Here is a 19,691-nt window from a genome sequence, read left to right as displayed (position 1 = left end):
GACAGTATCACTCCATACTGTTACACACTGAAAATATGACCTTTTACTGATAGACCCACAATATCACTCAGAAACTGTTACACACTGGCAATTTCACTCTGACTGTAACACTGACAACATCACTTCTTAGTGTTACACACTGACAGTATCACTCTGTACTGTTACATACTGACAATATCACTCCATACTGTTTCACTCTGACAGTATCACTCCTTATTGGTAAACACAGGCAATATCACTCCATACCGCTGCACAGTGATATCACTCCTTACTGTTACACACTGACAATATTACTCCTTACTGTTACACAATGAAAATATAACTCCACACTGTTACACACAGGCAATATCACTCCATACTGCTACACACTAATATCACTCCTTACTGTACACACAGGCAATATCACTCCATACTGCTACACACTAATATCACTCCTTACTGTACACACAGGCAATATCACTCCATACTGCTACACACTAATATCACTCCTTACTGTACACACAGGCAATATCACTCCATACTGCTACACACTAATATCACTCCTTACTGTACACACAGGCAATATCACTCCATACTGCTACACACTAATATCACTCCTTACTGTTACACACAGGCAATATCACTCCATACTGCTACACACTAATATCACTCCTTACTGTTACACACAGGCAATATCACTCCATACTGCTACACAGTGATGTCACACCTTACTGTTACATCCAGTCTTCACTGTTACACACTGACAGCCTCTCTCTGTCTCTGTCTCTCTCTCTTTCTCTCTCGATCTCTTTTTCTCTCTGTCAGGTGTGTAAAGTGGTCAACTCAACCACTATCAGCTGTTTTGCTCCGTCTCTGATGGCTGACCACGCCCCTGTCCAGGAATCTATAAAGCACGCTGATGAATTTGGTTTCGTCTTCAATAACGTCCAGGCCCTGCTGACCTACAACAGCACCAGCTTCATCTACTACCCAAACCCTTCGTTCGAGCCACTCAGCCTGACCGGCGTGCTGGAGCAGAAACCCGGATCACCCATCATCCTCAAAGTGAGAGCCAATCAGATCTCTTCATTTAAACAAAATCAGTCACTTATCCATTCCACCTTCATTTACTTCACTCCTCATCGCTGTGAGTCAGTGTCTGAGTTTCTGTAAGCCATCAGAATCATTTAGAAAGAAGCAGAATAATCAAGGATAATTATAAAGATAATGACTATAGTGATTCATTTGTTAGTTACAAATTTTCTAACATGTTAGAATTAATGTGTTTACCCTGTATATAAGCACACATTTCAAACTCTCTCAATCTTATACTTGATGTGTGTGTGTGTGTGTGTCTGTGTGTGTGTGTGTGTGTGTGTGTGTGTGTGTAGGGCAGGAATCTGGTGCCGCCGGCGTCTGGGGGGTCCAGACTGAACTACACTGTTTTGGTGGGAGACACACCGTGCCCCGTCACCATCTCTGAGCATCAGCTGCTGTGTGAGCCGCCCACTCTCAGCGGTCAGCACAAAGTAACGGTATGCAAATCACTCAATAAACACCTCACTGTCTTTAACCACACTGCACTCCTTTACCCGCAGGCTTATTATTCAGTATCCAATATGAATTATTCAGTATCTACTATCATTTATTCAGTATCTACTATGAATTATTCAGTATCTACTATGATTTATTCAGTGCCTACTATGATTTATTCAGTGTCTACTATCATTTATTCAGTATCTACTATAAATTATTCAATATCTACTATCATTTATTCAGTATCTACTATAAATTATTCAGGATCTACTATGATTTATTCAGTGTCTACTATGAATTATTCAGTGTCTACTATGAAATTATTCAGTATCTATTATGAATTATTAATTATCTACTATGAATTTTTCAGTTTCTAATACGAATTATTAAGTAACTACCATGGATTATTTAGGATCTACTGTAAATTATTCACTCTCTACTATGAATTATTCAGTTTCTAATATAAATTATGTTTCTAATATGAATCACACAGTACCTACTATAAGTCATTATGTAAATACTATAAAACATTATGTACAAATATGAATCATTCTATAACTAATTTGAAATATTCTGAAACTTTTATGGATTATTCTATAACTGTCACTGCTATGAATTATTATGTACCTACAAATATACATTATTCAGTTACTTCTATGAATTATTCAGTATCTATGAATTATTATTTAAATTATTTTTAACTGCTACAGTTTATTCTGTAACTGCTATGAATTATTCAGTAACTACTGAATACATACACTGACATTTTGGGGTCAATAGTATTTGCTCTTTAGAAGAATCAGGTCAAAAATTTGGTTCAATTTAATTCCATTGCATTTTTACCAAAAATAATATTCTGTTTATATTTTAAATAAAAGCCGTTTCTGGAACTGAAAACTTTACCATGACGAGATAACCTATCCATTAACATTTCATATTCAGACTTTAGCATTAGCTTGCAAACAGTTATTTAACAGGCTAATTTAGGCCAGGAGTAATAGCCTTAATAATGCAAAAGCAACCTGACATTACAGCAGCCATCATGATCTTTATGGTATGATGTAAAGTTTTATTTTCACACAGCTTTTTCCTGATTAGACATTATAAACACTGTGGTCCACAGTTTGTCTGAGAACATCACTCGGCGCTGCCTTATCTCCTGCTCTTCTTCCGTACGTCTCCACTTCACTGCGTCCCTCACCGTGATACTGCCTCAGTGCTTCACTGATTCACTCTCTCTCCGAGCGAGTCGGCCTGGACGTGTACTGAGGCAGTGAGATGCAGATGGCCGTTTCTGTCCAAGCACACAGTCCCCTGCCAGTTAAAGCAGATGATGAAATGAAGCTGAAATAGGAAATAACAGTGTGGCACTGACAGCAGGACCACATAACACATGCAGCTTTGAACCGAATAGTTAATTTTTTGCATAATTTCCAGACAAAGCCTTTGGTGTCAAGTCTTAGAAATGCATATTCTGTCCTTTCACAGCCTTTGGGGGCATCACACATGGGGGCATTCTGTGGCTCTGTGTTTGGGTGTTTGTTTTCATATAATTTCAGGACAAAATGTCTCAACTTTATAGTAAAACCAGAGTAGAACAGACCTAAACCTTCCCTGAAACAGCTGTGACTTGTGTTTGTGCACTCAAAAAAAGATACTTCTTTAAGGGTTCTTTAGTAACGACAGTGGTTCTGTATAGAACCATGAATACTCAAAGAACTATTTGCATGCTTAGTTGTTTTCATGGTGAAATGGTTCTTCAGATTGATGGAGAATGTGTTGTATATGGTTCTATGTAGCACCAAAACGATTTCTTCTGATGTCAAACTTGTAGCAACAGAAAATAGAAGAACTCTTTTTAGTGCTATATATAACCATTTTCCAAAAAGGTTCTATATAGAACCATATTTCTGCACTGCATTATCGCAAAGATAAACATATATAGAAACATTGAATTTGACGTGGGGGTAAGTTGGCGGACCCCAGAGGGTTAATATAGAGTCGCCCAGCCTCCACTCTTCTGGGAAACTTTCTACAAGGTTTTGTCTGTTGGAATTTGTGTCCATTGAGTCAGAAGAGTATTTGTGAGGTCAGACACTGATAGTGGACGAGAGGGTCTGGCTCTTTATGGTATGAATAAATATTCAGTAACTACTTTTTATTCTACTAATTATTCAGTTTTCCTGAGTCTGAAAAATGAATAACTTGTACTTTACAGCCGTTTGACTTTTGCCCATTACTGTATAATACATACAGAAATATTGTTATTAAATGTAAGTAATAATACATGTGAATTATATTGTTAATAGCCACAGGTATTACATAATACATATATAATCTTATATATAAGATTATATATATATATATATATATATATATATATATATATATATATATATAAAATCAATCAATCAACCTTTATTTAAACTCGGAGTACATTGAGGGAGACCCTCACTTACAATGTAGCTGAGCCAATACAGAAATCAGGGATTGAAAAATAATAAATTTTTTTAAAATAAAATTATAATCATATTAGTAAATGTAAAAGTAAAAAATCAGAATAAATCATTAAAATTTCAAAAATAAAATGAATAAATAAGCAATCAAATAAGGATAAAAAAAACATTATTGATAAAATAAATAAAAGAAAAGACAATGTAAAACTCAGCAGTAACTAAAAATAATAAAAAAAAATAATAATGAAATAAACAAAAAGAATAATAAACGTTAAACAAAACCAAAACGTACCAAAATCATGTTAAAAGTTTACTAAACTCAGTAAAACAGTGTGAGGCTGAGTGGAGGTGTTTAAAAGTGATCATGTGACGCCAGTGCGTTCAGTTTTTAATGACAAAGCTGTGTGTATGTGTGTGAGTTCAGGTTCAGGTTGGTGGTCTCCTGGTGTCCCCCGGGTCGGTCCACATCCAGTCGGACAGTCTCCTGACCCTGCCGGCCATCCTCAGCATCGCGGCCGGCGGCGGGCTGCTCTTCATCATCGTCATCCTCGTCCTCATCGCGTACCGCCGCAAATCACACGAAAACGACCTCACGCTCAAACGGCTGCAGATGCAGATGGACAACCTGGAGTCCAGAGTGGCTCTGGAGTGTAAAGAGGGTGAGACACACACATTCCCACCACACACCTTCAGACGTTAATCACTATTACAGTTACAAGACTGCAGGCATTTCAACACGTTACACTGTTTGTAGAAATGTATATTGTTCTTTATTATATAATTCATTTTTTGTTCTTTATTATATAGTTATATATTATTTTTTGTTGTTGTAATGTTTATTCTCGTGGTTCTGCAACCACGGGCCATTTAGGCTAGCCAGTATTTTTAAAGCAGTAAAAAAACCTTTTCTGCAATGTATCTTTACCAGAAGAGAGTGTAGAGTGTAAAAAGTGTAAAGTTTTTTTTGTTGTTTTTTGAGTATAAATAGTAAATAACATAGCCTGTTACATCAGCTTTACCAGAAAACCTCTATTTTAAAATTATCATTACTTGTTTATTATTGACACAGCACCATGTTCAACATATAATTATGACAAATTAAATAAAATTGTAGTTTTTTGTCTCTGTTAGATCATGTTCTTTACTTTTAAAAATAGACACATCAACAGCACTGAGAAATCACACTATCAGCGAAGAGGAGCAGATTAAACGGCAGAAATAGACACATTTCTGCGTCAGGTTAATCAACCTGGGCAGGGCAGAGTTTCCCAAAAGCATCTTGGCACAAAGGTGATTCTACCAGTGAAGATGATCTGGACTCTAAGATGCTTCTGGGAAACAGGGCTGCTGCCAGCACAGCTCCGTCAGTATGGACTGTTGTTCACGTGTGTGTGCGTGTGTGTGTGCGTGTGTGTGTGTATGTGTGTGTGCGTGTGTGTGTGTATGTGTGTGTGTGTGTGTGTGTGTGCGTGTGTGTGTGTGTATGTGTGTGTGCGTGTGTGTGTGTATGTGTGTGTGCGTGTGTGTGTGTGTGCGTGTGCGTGTGTGTGTATGTGTGTGTGTGTGTGTGTGTGTGTATGTGTGTGTGTGTGTGTGTGTGTGTGTGTGAGCAGCGTTTGCGGAGCTGCAGACGGATATAAACGAGCTGACGAGCGATCTGGACCGAGCTGGAATCCCACACCTGGACTACCGCACTTACATCATGAGGGTCCTGTTCCCCGGCATGGACGACCACCCAGTACTCCGAGAGCTGGAGGTGAGAGAGAGAGAGTGAGAGTGACAGACAGACAGACAGAGAGAGAGAGAGACAGACAGACAGAAAAGAGATAGAAAGAAAAAAGGGAGAGAAACTGAGAGAGAGAGAAAGAGAGAGAGACAGACAGAAAAAAGATAGAAAGAAAAAAGGGAGAGAAACTGAGAGAGAGAGAAAGAGAGAGAGACAGACAGAAAAACGATAGAAAGAAAAAAGGGAGAGAAACTGAGAGAGAGAGAGACAGACAGACAGACAGAAAAGAGATAGAAAGAAAAAAGGGAGTGAAACTGAGAGAGAGATAGAGAGAGCAAGAGAGAGATAGAGGGTGTGAGAGAGAGAGACAAACAGACAGACAGAAAAGAGATTGAAAGAAAAAAGGGAGAGAAACTGAGAGAGAGAGAGAGAGACAGACAGACAGACAGAGACAGAAAAGAGATTGAAAGAAAAAAGGGAGAGAAACTGAGAGAGAGACAGAGAGAGCAAGAGAGAGATAGAGGGTTTGAGAGAGAGAGACAAACAGACAGAGGAAGACAGAGGGTGAGAGACAGACAGAGAGAGATAGGAAATAGAGAGAGAGAAGAGAGAAAAAGAGAAAGTGAGAGAGAGTGAAAGAGAAAGAGAGTGATAGAATGAAAGAGAAAAAGAGGAGAGTGAGAGAGTGTTTTGTTGATTTTCTAAGTGAAAACATTTTCTACAGAGGACAGACTAAAGTATGACATCCTGCCCATTCCAGTGTTTAACGTATTAGAATAAAATAACACATTGAATATAAAAAGGACCTTAACTTTTACTGTTTTAATGTTCCCAGTATGTTAAGGTCAGTGAATGCACAGGAAGTGTGTACTCAGGTGTCCGTGTGTCTGTTTGAGGTGGCGGGCTGCGGTCAGCAGCGAGTGGAGAAGGCTCTGAAGCTGTTCGCTCAGCTGGTGAACAATAAGACCTTCCTGCTGACGTTCATCCGCACGCTGGAGCTGCAGCGGTCCTTCTCCATGCGGGACAGGGGCTACCTGGCCTCGCTCATAATGACCGCCCTGCAGGCCAGGCTGGAGTTTGCCACTGACCTGCTCAAGCAGCTGCTCTCTGACCTCATCCTGAAGAACATGGAGAGCAAGAACCACCCCAAACTGCTGCTGCGCAGGTGAGGAGTTCACACTTACATTGACCGCTTAACATGACGGTGTGGCCAAACATCAAGTTTCCCCCCTTTTCACAAATACAGTCGCTCAGCCGAGACGTGTTTGATGTCTGAAGTTTGTTTTTTTTTAGTTTTAGCGCTGGAGCTACAAGGCTAATGTAGCTGACAAGTAATGGAAGTTATACTCCAGTTAGCATGGTGCTAACTTCACACCTGAATCATCAGTCTCCTCAAAGCGTGTTGAGGTGTTTAGTGATCTATAATAGACATCTGGGGCCGCATTACAGAAACTTCTGAACTCTGAAATCTGATCTGCTTAGTCTCCATGACGAGTTCAGTCTGGACTGAATTTCGGACAGTATCTGTTCCAGAATAACAGTTCCTACCTTCATAATCTCATCATGAACTCCAGATAAGAAAACAGCATCACACAAACATCCTAACTAGACTAAACCTCCTAAATCCTGTCCTAACTTTAGGATGAACCCCAACAGGGTCCTCACTTCTGTTTAAGGTCCGTTTCTATGGTTTTTAGGCAGCTGAGTCAGCAGCACAGTTCACTACCAGCATAATGAGCTCCATTTATTCCTACTGTAAAACGCTGCTTTCACTGTGAGATGATTTTCTTTTCTAACTCTGCGTTTTAAAGATCTCAGACGCTGCAGACTCGATCTCCACCGCCCCTCTGATCACCTTCGTGTGTTAATGTTGATGATGAAATATTACAGTGATGGTGGTGAATAATGAGGAGACGGAGCTGAACGTGTGTCTGTTTATTAGGAGGAGTAACGTTAGCACGCTCGGCTAAAGCGTTTGGGAAATGGAGACTGAAACTGGGGAGCGCCGACGCTCTGATAAACAGCAGGGGGCGCTCTCACAGTATTCACAACTTACAGTTTATCACACTTTAGTTTAGTTTGACCTTTTTGTACATCAGTAACAGTAGCTAACGGAAGCTGTCTGGCTAACTAACTTGATTTCTTTGATTGCGTGTTTATGTTTCAGCTGTGTGCGTATGGTCGGTTGCTAGGCAACAGACGTGACAGTTGATTGTCTGCTTTCATCATGTAAGTTAAGATTTCCTAACTTGAGATAAGATAAGATGCTGTAAGATAAGATTCTTAAATCAAGGTCAGTTTTGCGTCTGTAATACGAATGTGTGAAAAATCTTATCTTGACCTTTCAGATCTTTAGTTAAGACAAAAAGAGAGGACGTTTCTGTAAAACGGCCCCTGAAGTTGTGCTTTATTCTGTAATCAGCATTATGACCATATTAGGAGCTCCAGCTGGTTTTCTCTTTGAGAAAAATGAACAGCATTTACAAAATTTGCTACTATCTCAACCTTCAGTAAACAAAAAATGTCCCAAAGCCAGTACTTTGTGCCGTACATTTTCCCTCTGGACGTTGCTGGATCTTCTGAATTGCATGGTTGTTAAGGAGATGAAACACAAATATTACCACATGCTAACTTTGCTGCACACTGAATTGTCATCATAAGACAATTCTGTGTGGTAGTTTAGAGGTTTGGTCATTTTTAGGCTGCAGCTTGAGTAACTGGTGTTGGCATATAAAGGCCACCACACACCGGATGTGCCGCAACGCGCCACACAGTGTTGTGTAGCGTAATGTAGCGCCAGTAGCAGAGCACTGCTTTGTTTTTGGTTGTGACGCCTGACATTTGAGGACAAAAGTGAGAACTTGCAGACAAAAGGTAATCATAATAAACTTTTAAAGCCTGATTTTGCAGTTTTTATATTATATAGCTAAATTAGCTTTATTGATAGTTCTCTCCCCATGTGTCAATCAAAAGGTCCACAGGCCAAATCAGGCACAATCTCATCCAGCCCATGAAATTATTTTAATTTTCTATTAATATTAGCCTGTTTCACAGTACACTGTACTACAGTCCCCAGCATGTACTGCAACATAATGTAGCCTAAAACGTGTGTGTCTTATTTATTTATTTATTTATTTATTTGGCAGTATATCAGGTATTCAATATAATAATATTAGTAATATTATTTTATTTTGCTGTCGACATACGGGTATGCAGATTCTCTGCCCCACATATTTTTAATTTTTTATTTATTTTTTATGATTTTATCATTTTAAATGTTAATATTTTTTTTAATATGACCCTTTTAGTGGTCAGGTTTGACACCCCTGTTTTACTTAGTCAGTATGGTTGTACTGCCTGACATTTTTAGACATTTGGAGGCAAAAAGAAACTAAGAAGAATTTTATATGGAGGCACTGAAAAGTTTTTTTCATAGAAAAAAAATAAATTTTTTTCAGTCAGTTGTTTTTGTGACATCACAAAAAACATTGCATTTACATATATTCACCTATTCAGCCTACAGCAGTTTATCCCCGCCCACTCACACTGAAGTTATAAGGAGTGTCTCGGCCCCAGACTCCCTTTTGAATGAGTTGCAACACAGGGCAGCCAATCAGACCAGAGCTCATTTACATATATCAGGCACAGTATGAGGAACAGTGTTTAATTATAATAAATATGGCCGGGTAAAAACGTTTAATTATGAAATATGTTGTTGGTACATAAACCTGCACAAATATATTAAAACGCAGGATATAAACACCTTAACTCCAGTCCACGTCTGTTAACTCCGCTAACACTGCAGCAGGAGCACAAACAAGGACTTACAGGAACAGAAGAGCCAGGAGACTGAATTAGAGAGAGAGAGAGAGAGAGAGAGAGAGAGAGAGAGAGAGAGAGAGAGATAAAGTGTACTTTGGGAGATGGACATATATAGGGCAGACAGTAGTGGCTTTTAGAAAGAGAGTGGGAGTGACAGAAAAAGAGAGCGAGAGAGAGAAAGAGAAAGAGAGCTAGAGCTAGAGAGAGAGAGAGAGATATGCAGCTCATAAAACATTAAGAGCTTAACTTTTGTTCTCTCTCTCTTTCTCTCTTCCTCTCTCTTCCTCTCAGTCCTTCTTTCTTGAAGATTGTTTCCAGAGTCTGAGTAAATACTGTTGAATCTTTCATAGAGGCAGTTTTCCTCTCTCTCTCTCTCTGTTTCTCTCTCTCTCTCTCTCTCTCTCTCTCTCTCCATTTATCCCTCTCTCTCTCTCTCTCTCTCTCTCTCTCTCTCTCTCTCTCTCTCTCTCTCTCTCCACCTGCAGTCTACTCTTCTCCACTCTGCTTAAAGCAGATTTAGTGTGGTTTGTCTGACTGCTGAGAGTGTCCATCCTCAACCCACCGTCTGTAAAGAGTAAATAAAACAGGACACTTAATCCTCGTGAGTCTCTGGCTATTTTAGCCGTCTTTGAATACTTTTGCCTTTATATACAGCAAAATGTTTGGGATCTTTTTTCAGCACAGCATCATCTTTATAACCTGGCAATTATTCTTTCACACTGTAAAGCTGTATCAGCATATTGGACCTAAACACACATAAAACACAAATTCTTTCAACATCAAAGAAAAACTTGGAGGACTGCCGAGTGGCTAACACTGACCGTCTAATTGTTGGCCCTTTCATCAGGAGATCACGAGTTCGATCCCTAGTGATGCTACAGCACAGTGGTCATCGCTCTCTCTGGGTGGCCAGGATGGCCCCCTGTCTCCCCCCTAGCACTCAGTGTGATGCTAGTCAGCGCAGGCGTCTGTTAGCTGACGTAACAGATCTGGTGGTTAGTGTTCTCCTCCGAGCGCGTTCAGCTGTCCAGTGACTGCATTAGCAGCAGGTTGAAAAGATGTGGTGGAGCTTCGGAGGTCTCGGAGGAAGTCTGTGTTTGCCTTCGCCCTCCTAGCACTGGTGGTATCATGTGACTGGGGAGTCCTAACTGGTGGGAGGAATTGGAAACGACTAGACTGGGTAGAAAATTGGGGGAAAAAAAAACTAGCATAGCATTTCGACAGAAGTTTGATGGAAGTTTGATGGAAGTTTGATGGAAGTTGACTGCAGTGCTGAACATAACTTTGTTTTCATGCTATGATGTCTTGAACCAGCCACGTGATCACACCGGCGTGATCAGCGACTCGCAAGGATTAAAGCAGAACTTTGGCAGTAAATCTAATTGGCCCAGTTTCCCCCATATTCCCCCAAATGTGGTCAGTCAGCCGAGACAGGTCTGTTGGCTGAAGTTCGCTTCTTCAGTTTTGGTGCTGGAGCCCGAGAACTTGCAGAGAGGAGAATTCCCACTCTGCAGTGTCTTCCGGGTTTCTCAAACGCTAGAGGGCGCTCCCGAGTGAGTCCAAAATGAATGGGTTAATATGGAGCATTTGAGCAAAATCATAGTTTATAAATGCTTAAATATTTTTAATGTAAAATAATTCATTCATTTCCTGAACTCAGAACAGCAGAAAACATTTTAACACTGCTGTTATATTTTTAAGAGCTTTTAAACTCGAGTTATAGGAGTTTAAAACAGCGCCTCATGTACGTTCATGACGTCAGTAAGCACGAACAGCCAATGAGTTGCTCCCCTCACCAACCAATCAGCACTCAGTAGCAGTAATGTTAGCGTCCTGCTGCCCAAAACCCATTTGCTGTAGAAAAAAGGAAACATACAGGTGAGATTTCTTTGTTTTTTTAGTGAAATCCATCCTTCTACTTTCTGAAATTAAAGGAAAGTTCTGTGTTAGTGATTAGAACGTATGCAGTCATGTTTTTGATATAACAGAGGAAATAGGAAGTGGCCAGGCTCCTCATAAACCAGCTCTGCTGGAGCTACGAGGCTGGTGTAGTAATGGAAGTAATGGAAACTAACAGTATAAGCCACCAATTAGCATCATCCAAAACATCAAGATAATAAGTAAAATTATGCATTAGCATATCTGAAAACAGCAGCAGCCGCCGCCATCCTGAAGCCTGAACTTCGTCTGTACTTTAGTCCGTGTTTAAGAGAACGGCCTGGGATACAGTCAGAAAACTCATCAGTGGTGATTTATATTAATATATGCACCAGGAGCAACACCTCGCACGTCTTGTACTGTGAATTCAAAAGATTTTGATTTGGATTCTGATTATAATTGTCACCTGGATTCTTAAGCGGATTTGGATTCTGTTTGTGAATTTCATTCTGAAATTAATTTTATTTACATTTCTACATTTATTTACATTTGATTTTCATTTCAATTTGTGATTCGGATTATGATTCAAATTTTTATCTGATTCTTATCCTGACTCAGAATTTTATTCTTATTTTGATTCAGATTTGGGTTTAGATTTGGATTTTGATATTGACTTTGATGCAGATTCAGATTTGGATTCCAGTTCTAAGTCTGATTCCAATTTTGATTTAGATTCTGGATTCTTTTCCTAATTCCTGTTTTGGTTGTGATTCTCTTTTTGATAGTGATTCATTCTGATTCTCAGTTGAATCGTAATTTGAATTTGGACTGAATTTGGATGATTTTCTTCTTGATTTTTATTCTGATCATAATTTGTTTCAGATTCTAATTTTGGCTTTTATCTGATGGTTATTGTGTGTGTGTGTGTGTGTGTGTGTGTGTGTGTGTGTGTATGTGTGTGTGTGTGTGTATGTGTGTGTGTGTTTAGGACGGAGTCAGTGGCTGAAAAGATGCTGACTAACTGGTTTGCATTCCTGCTTCACAAGTTTCTGAAGGTAAGCGTGTGCTGTAGTGGACACTAATCATAAATATTATTTTACTGAGTTCAGTCTTATGTTCTTTTATGTAGTATACATTTATATTCATATTAAATTACAATTTTCTGAAACCGAATATGGGCCATTTTGTGTGTGTGTGTGTGTGTGTGTGTGTGTGTGTGTGTGTGTGTTTTTGTGTGTGTGTGTGTGCCAGCCTGTTTTGAAAAGAGTGTGTGCAGGGAGAAGGAGATTGTGTGTGAGTGATGTTGGTCCAGAAACCCGCTGAGCTCACAAATCAAAGCCACACACACACACACACACACACACACACACACACACACTCACACACTGCTGTTACAGTTTATAATCAGTGGAGCTATTTAAGTGTGTGTGTGTGTGTGTGTGTGTGTGTGTGTGTGTGTGTGTGTGTGTGTGTGTGTGTGTGTTCAGCCGGCTTGGCTTTATGTTTGTGTACTTGTACACACAGCAGGAGACCACATTGAAAATCTGGGATTTCTTTTTCATTTAAACTTGGAAATAAATCACAGAAAGTTCTAGAGTTTTGAAACGTTCAGTGTTCTTCACCAGAGCTCTGTGCAAACGTGTGTTGTTTAAAACTATCTATCTAATAGTTTTACCTGAGAAAGTTCTATTTAAAAGCCATATAAATTATATATACACTGCATCAAAAGGGAATCTTATCAAGTAAAAAGATCTTTAAATCTAGATGATATTATATAATGTTTCTCATTTTGAGATTAGTGTGCACTTATAAGATTATCTAGCTTATTTCTAGACATTATTTACTTATTTTAGGTCATTTAATTCAGTAAAATTATTTTTCTATACTGGCAGATAATTTTACTGGTTTCGAGCTCATTTCATAAAAGAAGCAAAACTATCTGCCAATATAGTGAGATTATTTTACTTTATCTAATCTTTTTCTTTATCTTATTAAAATTACTTAAAATGCTTAAAGATGTCTAGAAATGAGGTGAGTAATCTTACATAAAGCTTACAGCAATCTCAACAGGAGAAATATTAGATTTATTGACTATATTTCAAATTATTGTACTTGACAAGATACTATTTCTTGCAGTGTGTGTGTATATATATATATATATATATATATATGTATTTAAATCACTGCTGTCGAAAGAAAACCTTGTATCTCCATTTTTGTCATTTTTCAGTTTTTTGTCATATTTTCAAAATGCTTGTTGTTTTTTACATTGTGTGTAAATTTCATGATGAATGGGCTAAAAGACCCAAAATTACTTGGATAAAATTCTGGTTCCATTGACTTACATTAAAAGTAAAGTATGTTTTTTCCCTCTAGCAGTTACATAGTTACTTATTGCTATGGTTTGTTTGCATTTATTCTACTGCTATATTGTGTTTTTAAGCAAAAAACATGATTTTGCCACGATGAAAGGTTTTAAACAGTCTACTTAGGGCGTTTTCACACTACAGCTTTTTTCCGGATCTAGGGCCGTTTGGTCAAGTGTAAAAGCTGTTTTCGAGACCAGGAGCGGTCCAGAGACCCGATCTCTGGTCCTCCTGAAATCAGTGATCCGGGGTTCACGAGCTCTGGTGTGTCCGCTGCCCATGTGGAAGCTATACGCTCCCAGTGCCGCGATGTGGGGCAGCGTCATTGGTTCATTTTGTAATGTGAATGAATTTATCGCTATACTTCCCTTTTCAAGGTTCGTGATGGCGGGAAAATGCTGCTCTCTGCTGCTTGAGTGTTTGTATCCAAGTCAAATAATAAAATGTCTTTGATATATATACACACAGTGCTGTGTAGTGTAGTGTTTTCATAATGTGGAACTGATGGTACAGGTTTCAATGTATGCTTGTGCTTAATTGTGCTTAATTCACTGGTGTTTTGATATATATGCCTTTTAATGAAAAAAATTTTGGGGTGTGTGTGTGTGTGTGTGTGTGTGTGTGTGTGTGTGTGTGTTTGTGTGTGTGTGTGTGTGTGTGTGTGTTTGTGTTCTCAGGAGTGTGCTGGTGAGCCTCTGTTCATGCTGTACTGTGCTATAAAGCAGCAGATGGAGAAAGGCCCCATAGACGCCATTACTGGAGAAGCACGTTATTCTCTCAGTGAAGATAAACTCATCCGTCAACAGATAGAGTACAAAACACTGGTGAGAGTACACACACACACACACACACACACACACACACACACACACACACACACACTACACTCACGCACACAGCCTTCTAATATATATGTAATAAATCCCTTACTACTTTGTAGCCCCTCTTTACTGCTGCCAGGCCCCTGTCAAAGTCTGTGTTCTATATACACACACTGAGGACGTGGTGGGCATGAGGATTTACCAGATCTTCAGATAGCACCACTCTGCTCCACTAAACTCATCCCTCAGATTAATATCTTAATTAGAATGTGTGATTGGATGATCCTGGGTCAGCGCCAGTCTTCACCACAGCGCTGTGAAAAACACATTCAAACAGCACCGCATACATACAGTATACATACATACAAATTCGGCTTTTGTCATCGAATGTGTGTTTATGTTAATGTATTACATATATCAGGGGTCGCAACCCAAACGGTAAGAAGAGCCGTTTTGTCCTTCCAACAAAAATCAAACTTCAGAGCCACAACATTTTATGCCCATCTTACCATCTTGGCTGTAAATGTGTCTCAGTATGTGCTGATGTTCTAGTATAGACTAAAAATATAATAGAAAAGAAAACTCAGACTTACTTCGCTCTGCTTTAAGCTTCAGCTCAGCTACAGCTGCTTTTCTCGCATCTCCAGCAGGAAACTTTCCCTCAAAAGTAGAACAGTTTCTTGTAAAATGTCTCTCAACGTTCAATTTTTTATGAGGCTGAAGTCGCTTCTCGTTCTACAGCTTCTTGTTAGAATTTTCCCGTTCCACCTTAAATGGTGCCTGAGTTTCGTTAGATACTAGCTCAGTGAGACTGTTGTCTGTGTTGCTATGGTGACCAGCAGTCTGCGCTGATCTTCAGGGTTAAAGGGTGAATTAGCAGTTCTACATTAACTCCAGAGTTTAAGACCATTTATTGTTAAACTGTGTTGAACGATCAGCAGAGCTTTATTTTACTGTAAAGGAGGATTATTTTATTTTTACCTACAAATCTGATTCTGCTGTGGAGCCACAACAGGGCTGCATAAAGAGCTGCATGTTGACAAATATGCATTTTGTAAATGTATGCAAATTGTAAACAGTGTTGCTATGGATACAAAGCTGCTGTTTTCCCATGCTGAAATAAATAAATAAAGCGTAAGGGCAGTTGGCATCCTGACCATATGGTTTTAGCTTAATCCTAAAATATCCACTGCGCCCAACGCGGTCTGTTGAGCTGAGAGTTGGGAGTGAAAGCAGTAATTTGCGTTACTGATCTGCTCGTTTGTGCCAAAAAGATTCTAATGAGCTTTAGGCGATTTACTGAAGCTGCTTCTCTGAGTCCCTATGGTTACTGTGTTCACTTTGCCTTAAAGTCTCAGTGTGAAGGGGTGGGGCTAAACTGCTTTAGGCTCAAGTGAGGGAAATATACTACCAGTCAAAAGTTTCATAGTATCATAGAAGAGTTAACTGCAAAAAATAGTTTCTTTTCCAGTGAAATGATCTGAAATCTAGTTGATATAGATTTATAGATACATTTATTATAAGATATTCACTTTATTTCTAGATTATTTACTTTTTTGTTTTAGTTGATCTTATTAAGTAAAATTATTTCACTATACTGGCAGATAATTGTGCTGGTTTCAAGCTCAAACAAGCAAAATGATCTGCCAACATAGTGAGATCATTTTACTTAATAAAATTACTTACAACAATCTCAACAGGAGAAATATTAGCTTTATTGACTATATTTAAGATAAATTTACTTGACAAGATACAATTTTTTTTTTGCAGTGTTTCTTTAATTTTTTATATTTTTTTATAAAACGTATGAAATGATAGTTTCCATAAAAATGTAAACAAATAAAGAAACTGCGTTATATTTTAGATTCTTCAATAGCGCCCCCCTCTGTCTTGATGCAGCTTTATACACTCTTGCAGATAAAATAAAATTTGTAAATAGAAATTTGGAATTAATTTTGTACATAAACACTTAAAGATGGTTCTTGAAGGGTTCTTTAGTACAGAAAATGGTTCTACATAACACCAAAAAGAGTTCTTCTAGTGAAGCTTGCCATCGTGTCAATAGCGGAAACATTTTTGGTGCTATATAGAACCATATACAACGTATTCTCCATCAATCTGAAGAGCCATTTCACCATGCAGAGAACCACTTAAGCACACAAAGGGGTTTTTGAGAGTTCATGGTTCTATATAGAACCATTTTCTCTTCTAAAGAACCCTTGAAGAACCATCTTTTTTAAGAGTGTAGGCATCAAACTGCGCTATTTACATTTGTCTAAGAAATACATTTCATTGCATTTAAGCAGACGTCTTAAAGATTCAGTCATTTTCAAATGAGTATCATATCTTATATTTCGAAACATTGAGGGAATCCATTTGGATCCTTTAACACCCCATTTCACCCCATAACACCCCAGTGATGGCTAAATCTCTCTCACTCTCTCACTCTCTCACTCTCTCTCTCTCTCTCTCTCTCTCTCTCTCTCTCTCTCTCTCTCTTGCTCTCTCTCTCTCTCGCTCTCCCTCTCAGACCCTGAGCTGTGTGAACCCCGATAATGAGAACAGCGCTGAGATCCCAGTCAAAGTGCTGAACTGTGACACCATCACTCAGGTGAAGGAGAAGATTCTGGACGCCATTTATAAAAACATCCCCTACTCCCAAAGGCCGCAGGCAGTGGACATGGACCTGGGTACGGCACGCCAGACCGGCTTCAGCTTAGAATGTGAAAATACAAGCAAAACACATTCATTCTGTTTCGTTCTGTGGATTCTAGCGCACGAGTTTAATATCAGTATTATACTAATAATACTATAATACTATTGTTAGATAGAGTAATCTAACAATAATAATAATAATAATAATATGGTATGGTGTATATATGGCATTACTGTAAATATAATTGGATTATTCGGATGTATTTATTACTTTAATTAAATTTAATAACGTTGTTTTCATCATGTGAATGCAGGACCCAAAACTACATAAAGAACATAAAAATCACGTGATTTCCACAGAATGAATACACCTTCCAGTTTTCATTGCCAAAGGGCAATAGTTGCCGCATTACCCAGCCGATCGGCATATATATCATATATACAGTCAGTGAGCATATATATCATATATATTACATATACAGTAAGTGAATGTGTATGTCATATATATATATATATATATATATATATATCATATGTACAGTCAATGAGTGTATATATCGTATACACAGTCCATAAGTATATAAATCATATATATCATATATACAGTCAATGAGTGTATATATCATATACATCATATATGCAGTCAGTGGTTCATCTTCTCTGTGATTGTAGCCTCTCACTCTTGTGGGTTCTTGTTACAGTGGAGGTTCTCGAGGGGAATCAGAGCTCCGCCAAGCTGCCGCTGTCGTTTGCATATAAAGCTGTCCGTAAACAAGAGCACTACAATCACAGATTATATCAGAGTGACGTTCAGCGCTGCAGCTGCACTTCCACAGCTGAGTCAGAGAGTCAGACTAGGAAAATGTGTTAATGATGTTAACAAAAACAGTGCAGTTACTAATTTAATGTATTATTATATATAATACAGCATTTTAAAATGTGTAAATTATTGCTAAGGTGTGAAATTCTGAATTATGTTTATAAAAAACATGTTATATGTATATAATTAATATAATTGCTGTTTTTCAACATTGGGGTGGGACAGCCCCTCCCCACCATTACACCCCTGTGTGTGTGTGTGTGCTGTAACAGTGTGTGTGAAAGGTCAGACAGATGGATGGACAGATTGTACTGCATGTGAATTGATTCGAACAAAGGCAGAGTAAAGGCCATTTAGATTAGCAAACAAGACCCTCATTATGCAGTGAATATGAAATCATATTTTCACTCAGGAGCGCTGAGAGAGGTTAAGCTGCCATATATTCACGCTGTTTCCGGAAGGACTGAACTGTACCATCCTTTAAATTTGCTTTCTCTCTCAGCCAGAGAGAAAACAGGAGTCCCCAGGTATATACAAATATAATACAAATATACCAAATAAACAAATAAACAGTCCCCTGTGATTCGGTGTGGGAACGTCTGCAGTACCTGCTTTATCTAATCAGCACTTCTTTAAAATAAATCAGCTGATGGAACTGAACAAATCCATATGATGGCTGGAGAGCAGAGAGAAGGAACCAAACCTGTGTTCTTCAAACCTTCATTAAGACCTTATAAGGTGTTTTACTTGTAGAAACACACTTACTGCCTGGATAAATAGTTCTGAAACAGTTTTATTGAGTAAATGACAGAAAACATTATACATATTAGATTAAATATAAATTAGTAAACATTATATTTTTGAAACAAACTGTGAAAATAAATACTTTTAAACAATTTCTTAGTTAAGATGTTTTCCTAGTTCTATAGATAGATAGATAGATAGATAGATAGATAGATGCACATTTAATAGATATATTCAGTGGGAGCCATGTACTAGTGAAAATGCCTCTGTTTTGCATTCTTTTCTAATTTAATACAAAATAAAATGATTGTAAATTATATTATTAGCATAACAATTTGGGTAAGAAGTGGAATCTTTGAAATATTCGCATTAATTTCAGAAATTCTTAGTTTCCCTTTTTGCTTTAACGACAGAGAGTACTTAAGTAACCAGTTTGTGATGATTAGATCAATGTTTGTGATGATTGAGAACAAAACTCAAAAACAATCTGAGCTTTTTAACCTTAAGATCGTCAGTAGCACAAATGTGCTCAAATTTGAATAGTGACCCAGAAATTGTTAAAAATTGTAAAACTGTGTTGTTGATTTCCAGGTTTAATTAAAAACAATCCCAGATTTTCAGTGTGGTCAGACGCTGTAGATAAATAGGTTCACTGATGTAATCTTCATTGTCCCTGTAGATGAAGAGCTTCACTCTGTTTGTGCAGAAAGCAGCCCTCTCATCAGAGGACTACAGTGGCGTCAGAGTGTGGCTGCTTTCTGCACAAACAAAGTGAAACTCTTCATCGACAAAGAAGTCAGAAGTGTCAGGGATGCTGGAAGGTGTTTTGAAGTAGGGGTGCTAAAATTTTAAGCTGCGTATATCTGACATGACTTATGATGTCATGCA

At 38.3% G+C, this 19,691-nt stretch overlaps 1 protein-coding gene across 1 annotated transcript in view; it reads left to right on the top strand.

Annotated features, from left to right (window-relative positions):
- Positions 1–19,691, top strand: part of LOC118799504 (plexin-A2-like) — a 137,708-nt gene that overhangs the window by 106,002 nt on the left and 12,015 nt on the right. The window contains exons 18-25 of the mRNA XM_036559430.1: positions 805–1,044; positions 1,371–1,514; positions 4,396–4,630; positions 5,585–5,727; positions 6,594–6,862; positions 12,386–12,452; positions 14,441–14,587; positions 17,115–17,274. Coding sequence (XP_036415323.1) covers positions 805–1,044; positions 1,371–1,514; positions 4,396–4,630; positions 5,585–5,727; positions 6,594–6,862; positions 12,386–12,452; positions 14,441–14,587; positions 17,115–17,274 — 1,405 coding nt within the window. The remainder of the gene's footprint in view (positions 1–804; positions 1,045–1,370; positions 1,515–4,395; positions 4,631–5,584; positions 5,728–6,593; positions 6,863–12,385; positions 12,453–14,440; positions 14,588–17,114; positions 17,275–19,691) is intronic.

This window comes from Colossoma macropomum, unplaced genomic scaffold, assembly GCF_904425465.1.
Source record: "Colossoma macropomum unplaced genomic scaffold, Colossoma_macropomum, whole genome shotgun sequence".
NCBI lineage: Eukaryota > Metazoa > Chordata > Actinopteri > Characiformes > Serrasalmidae > Colossoma > Colossoma macropomum.
This window is presented reverse-complemented; position numbering and strand designations above follow the sequence as displayed.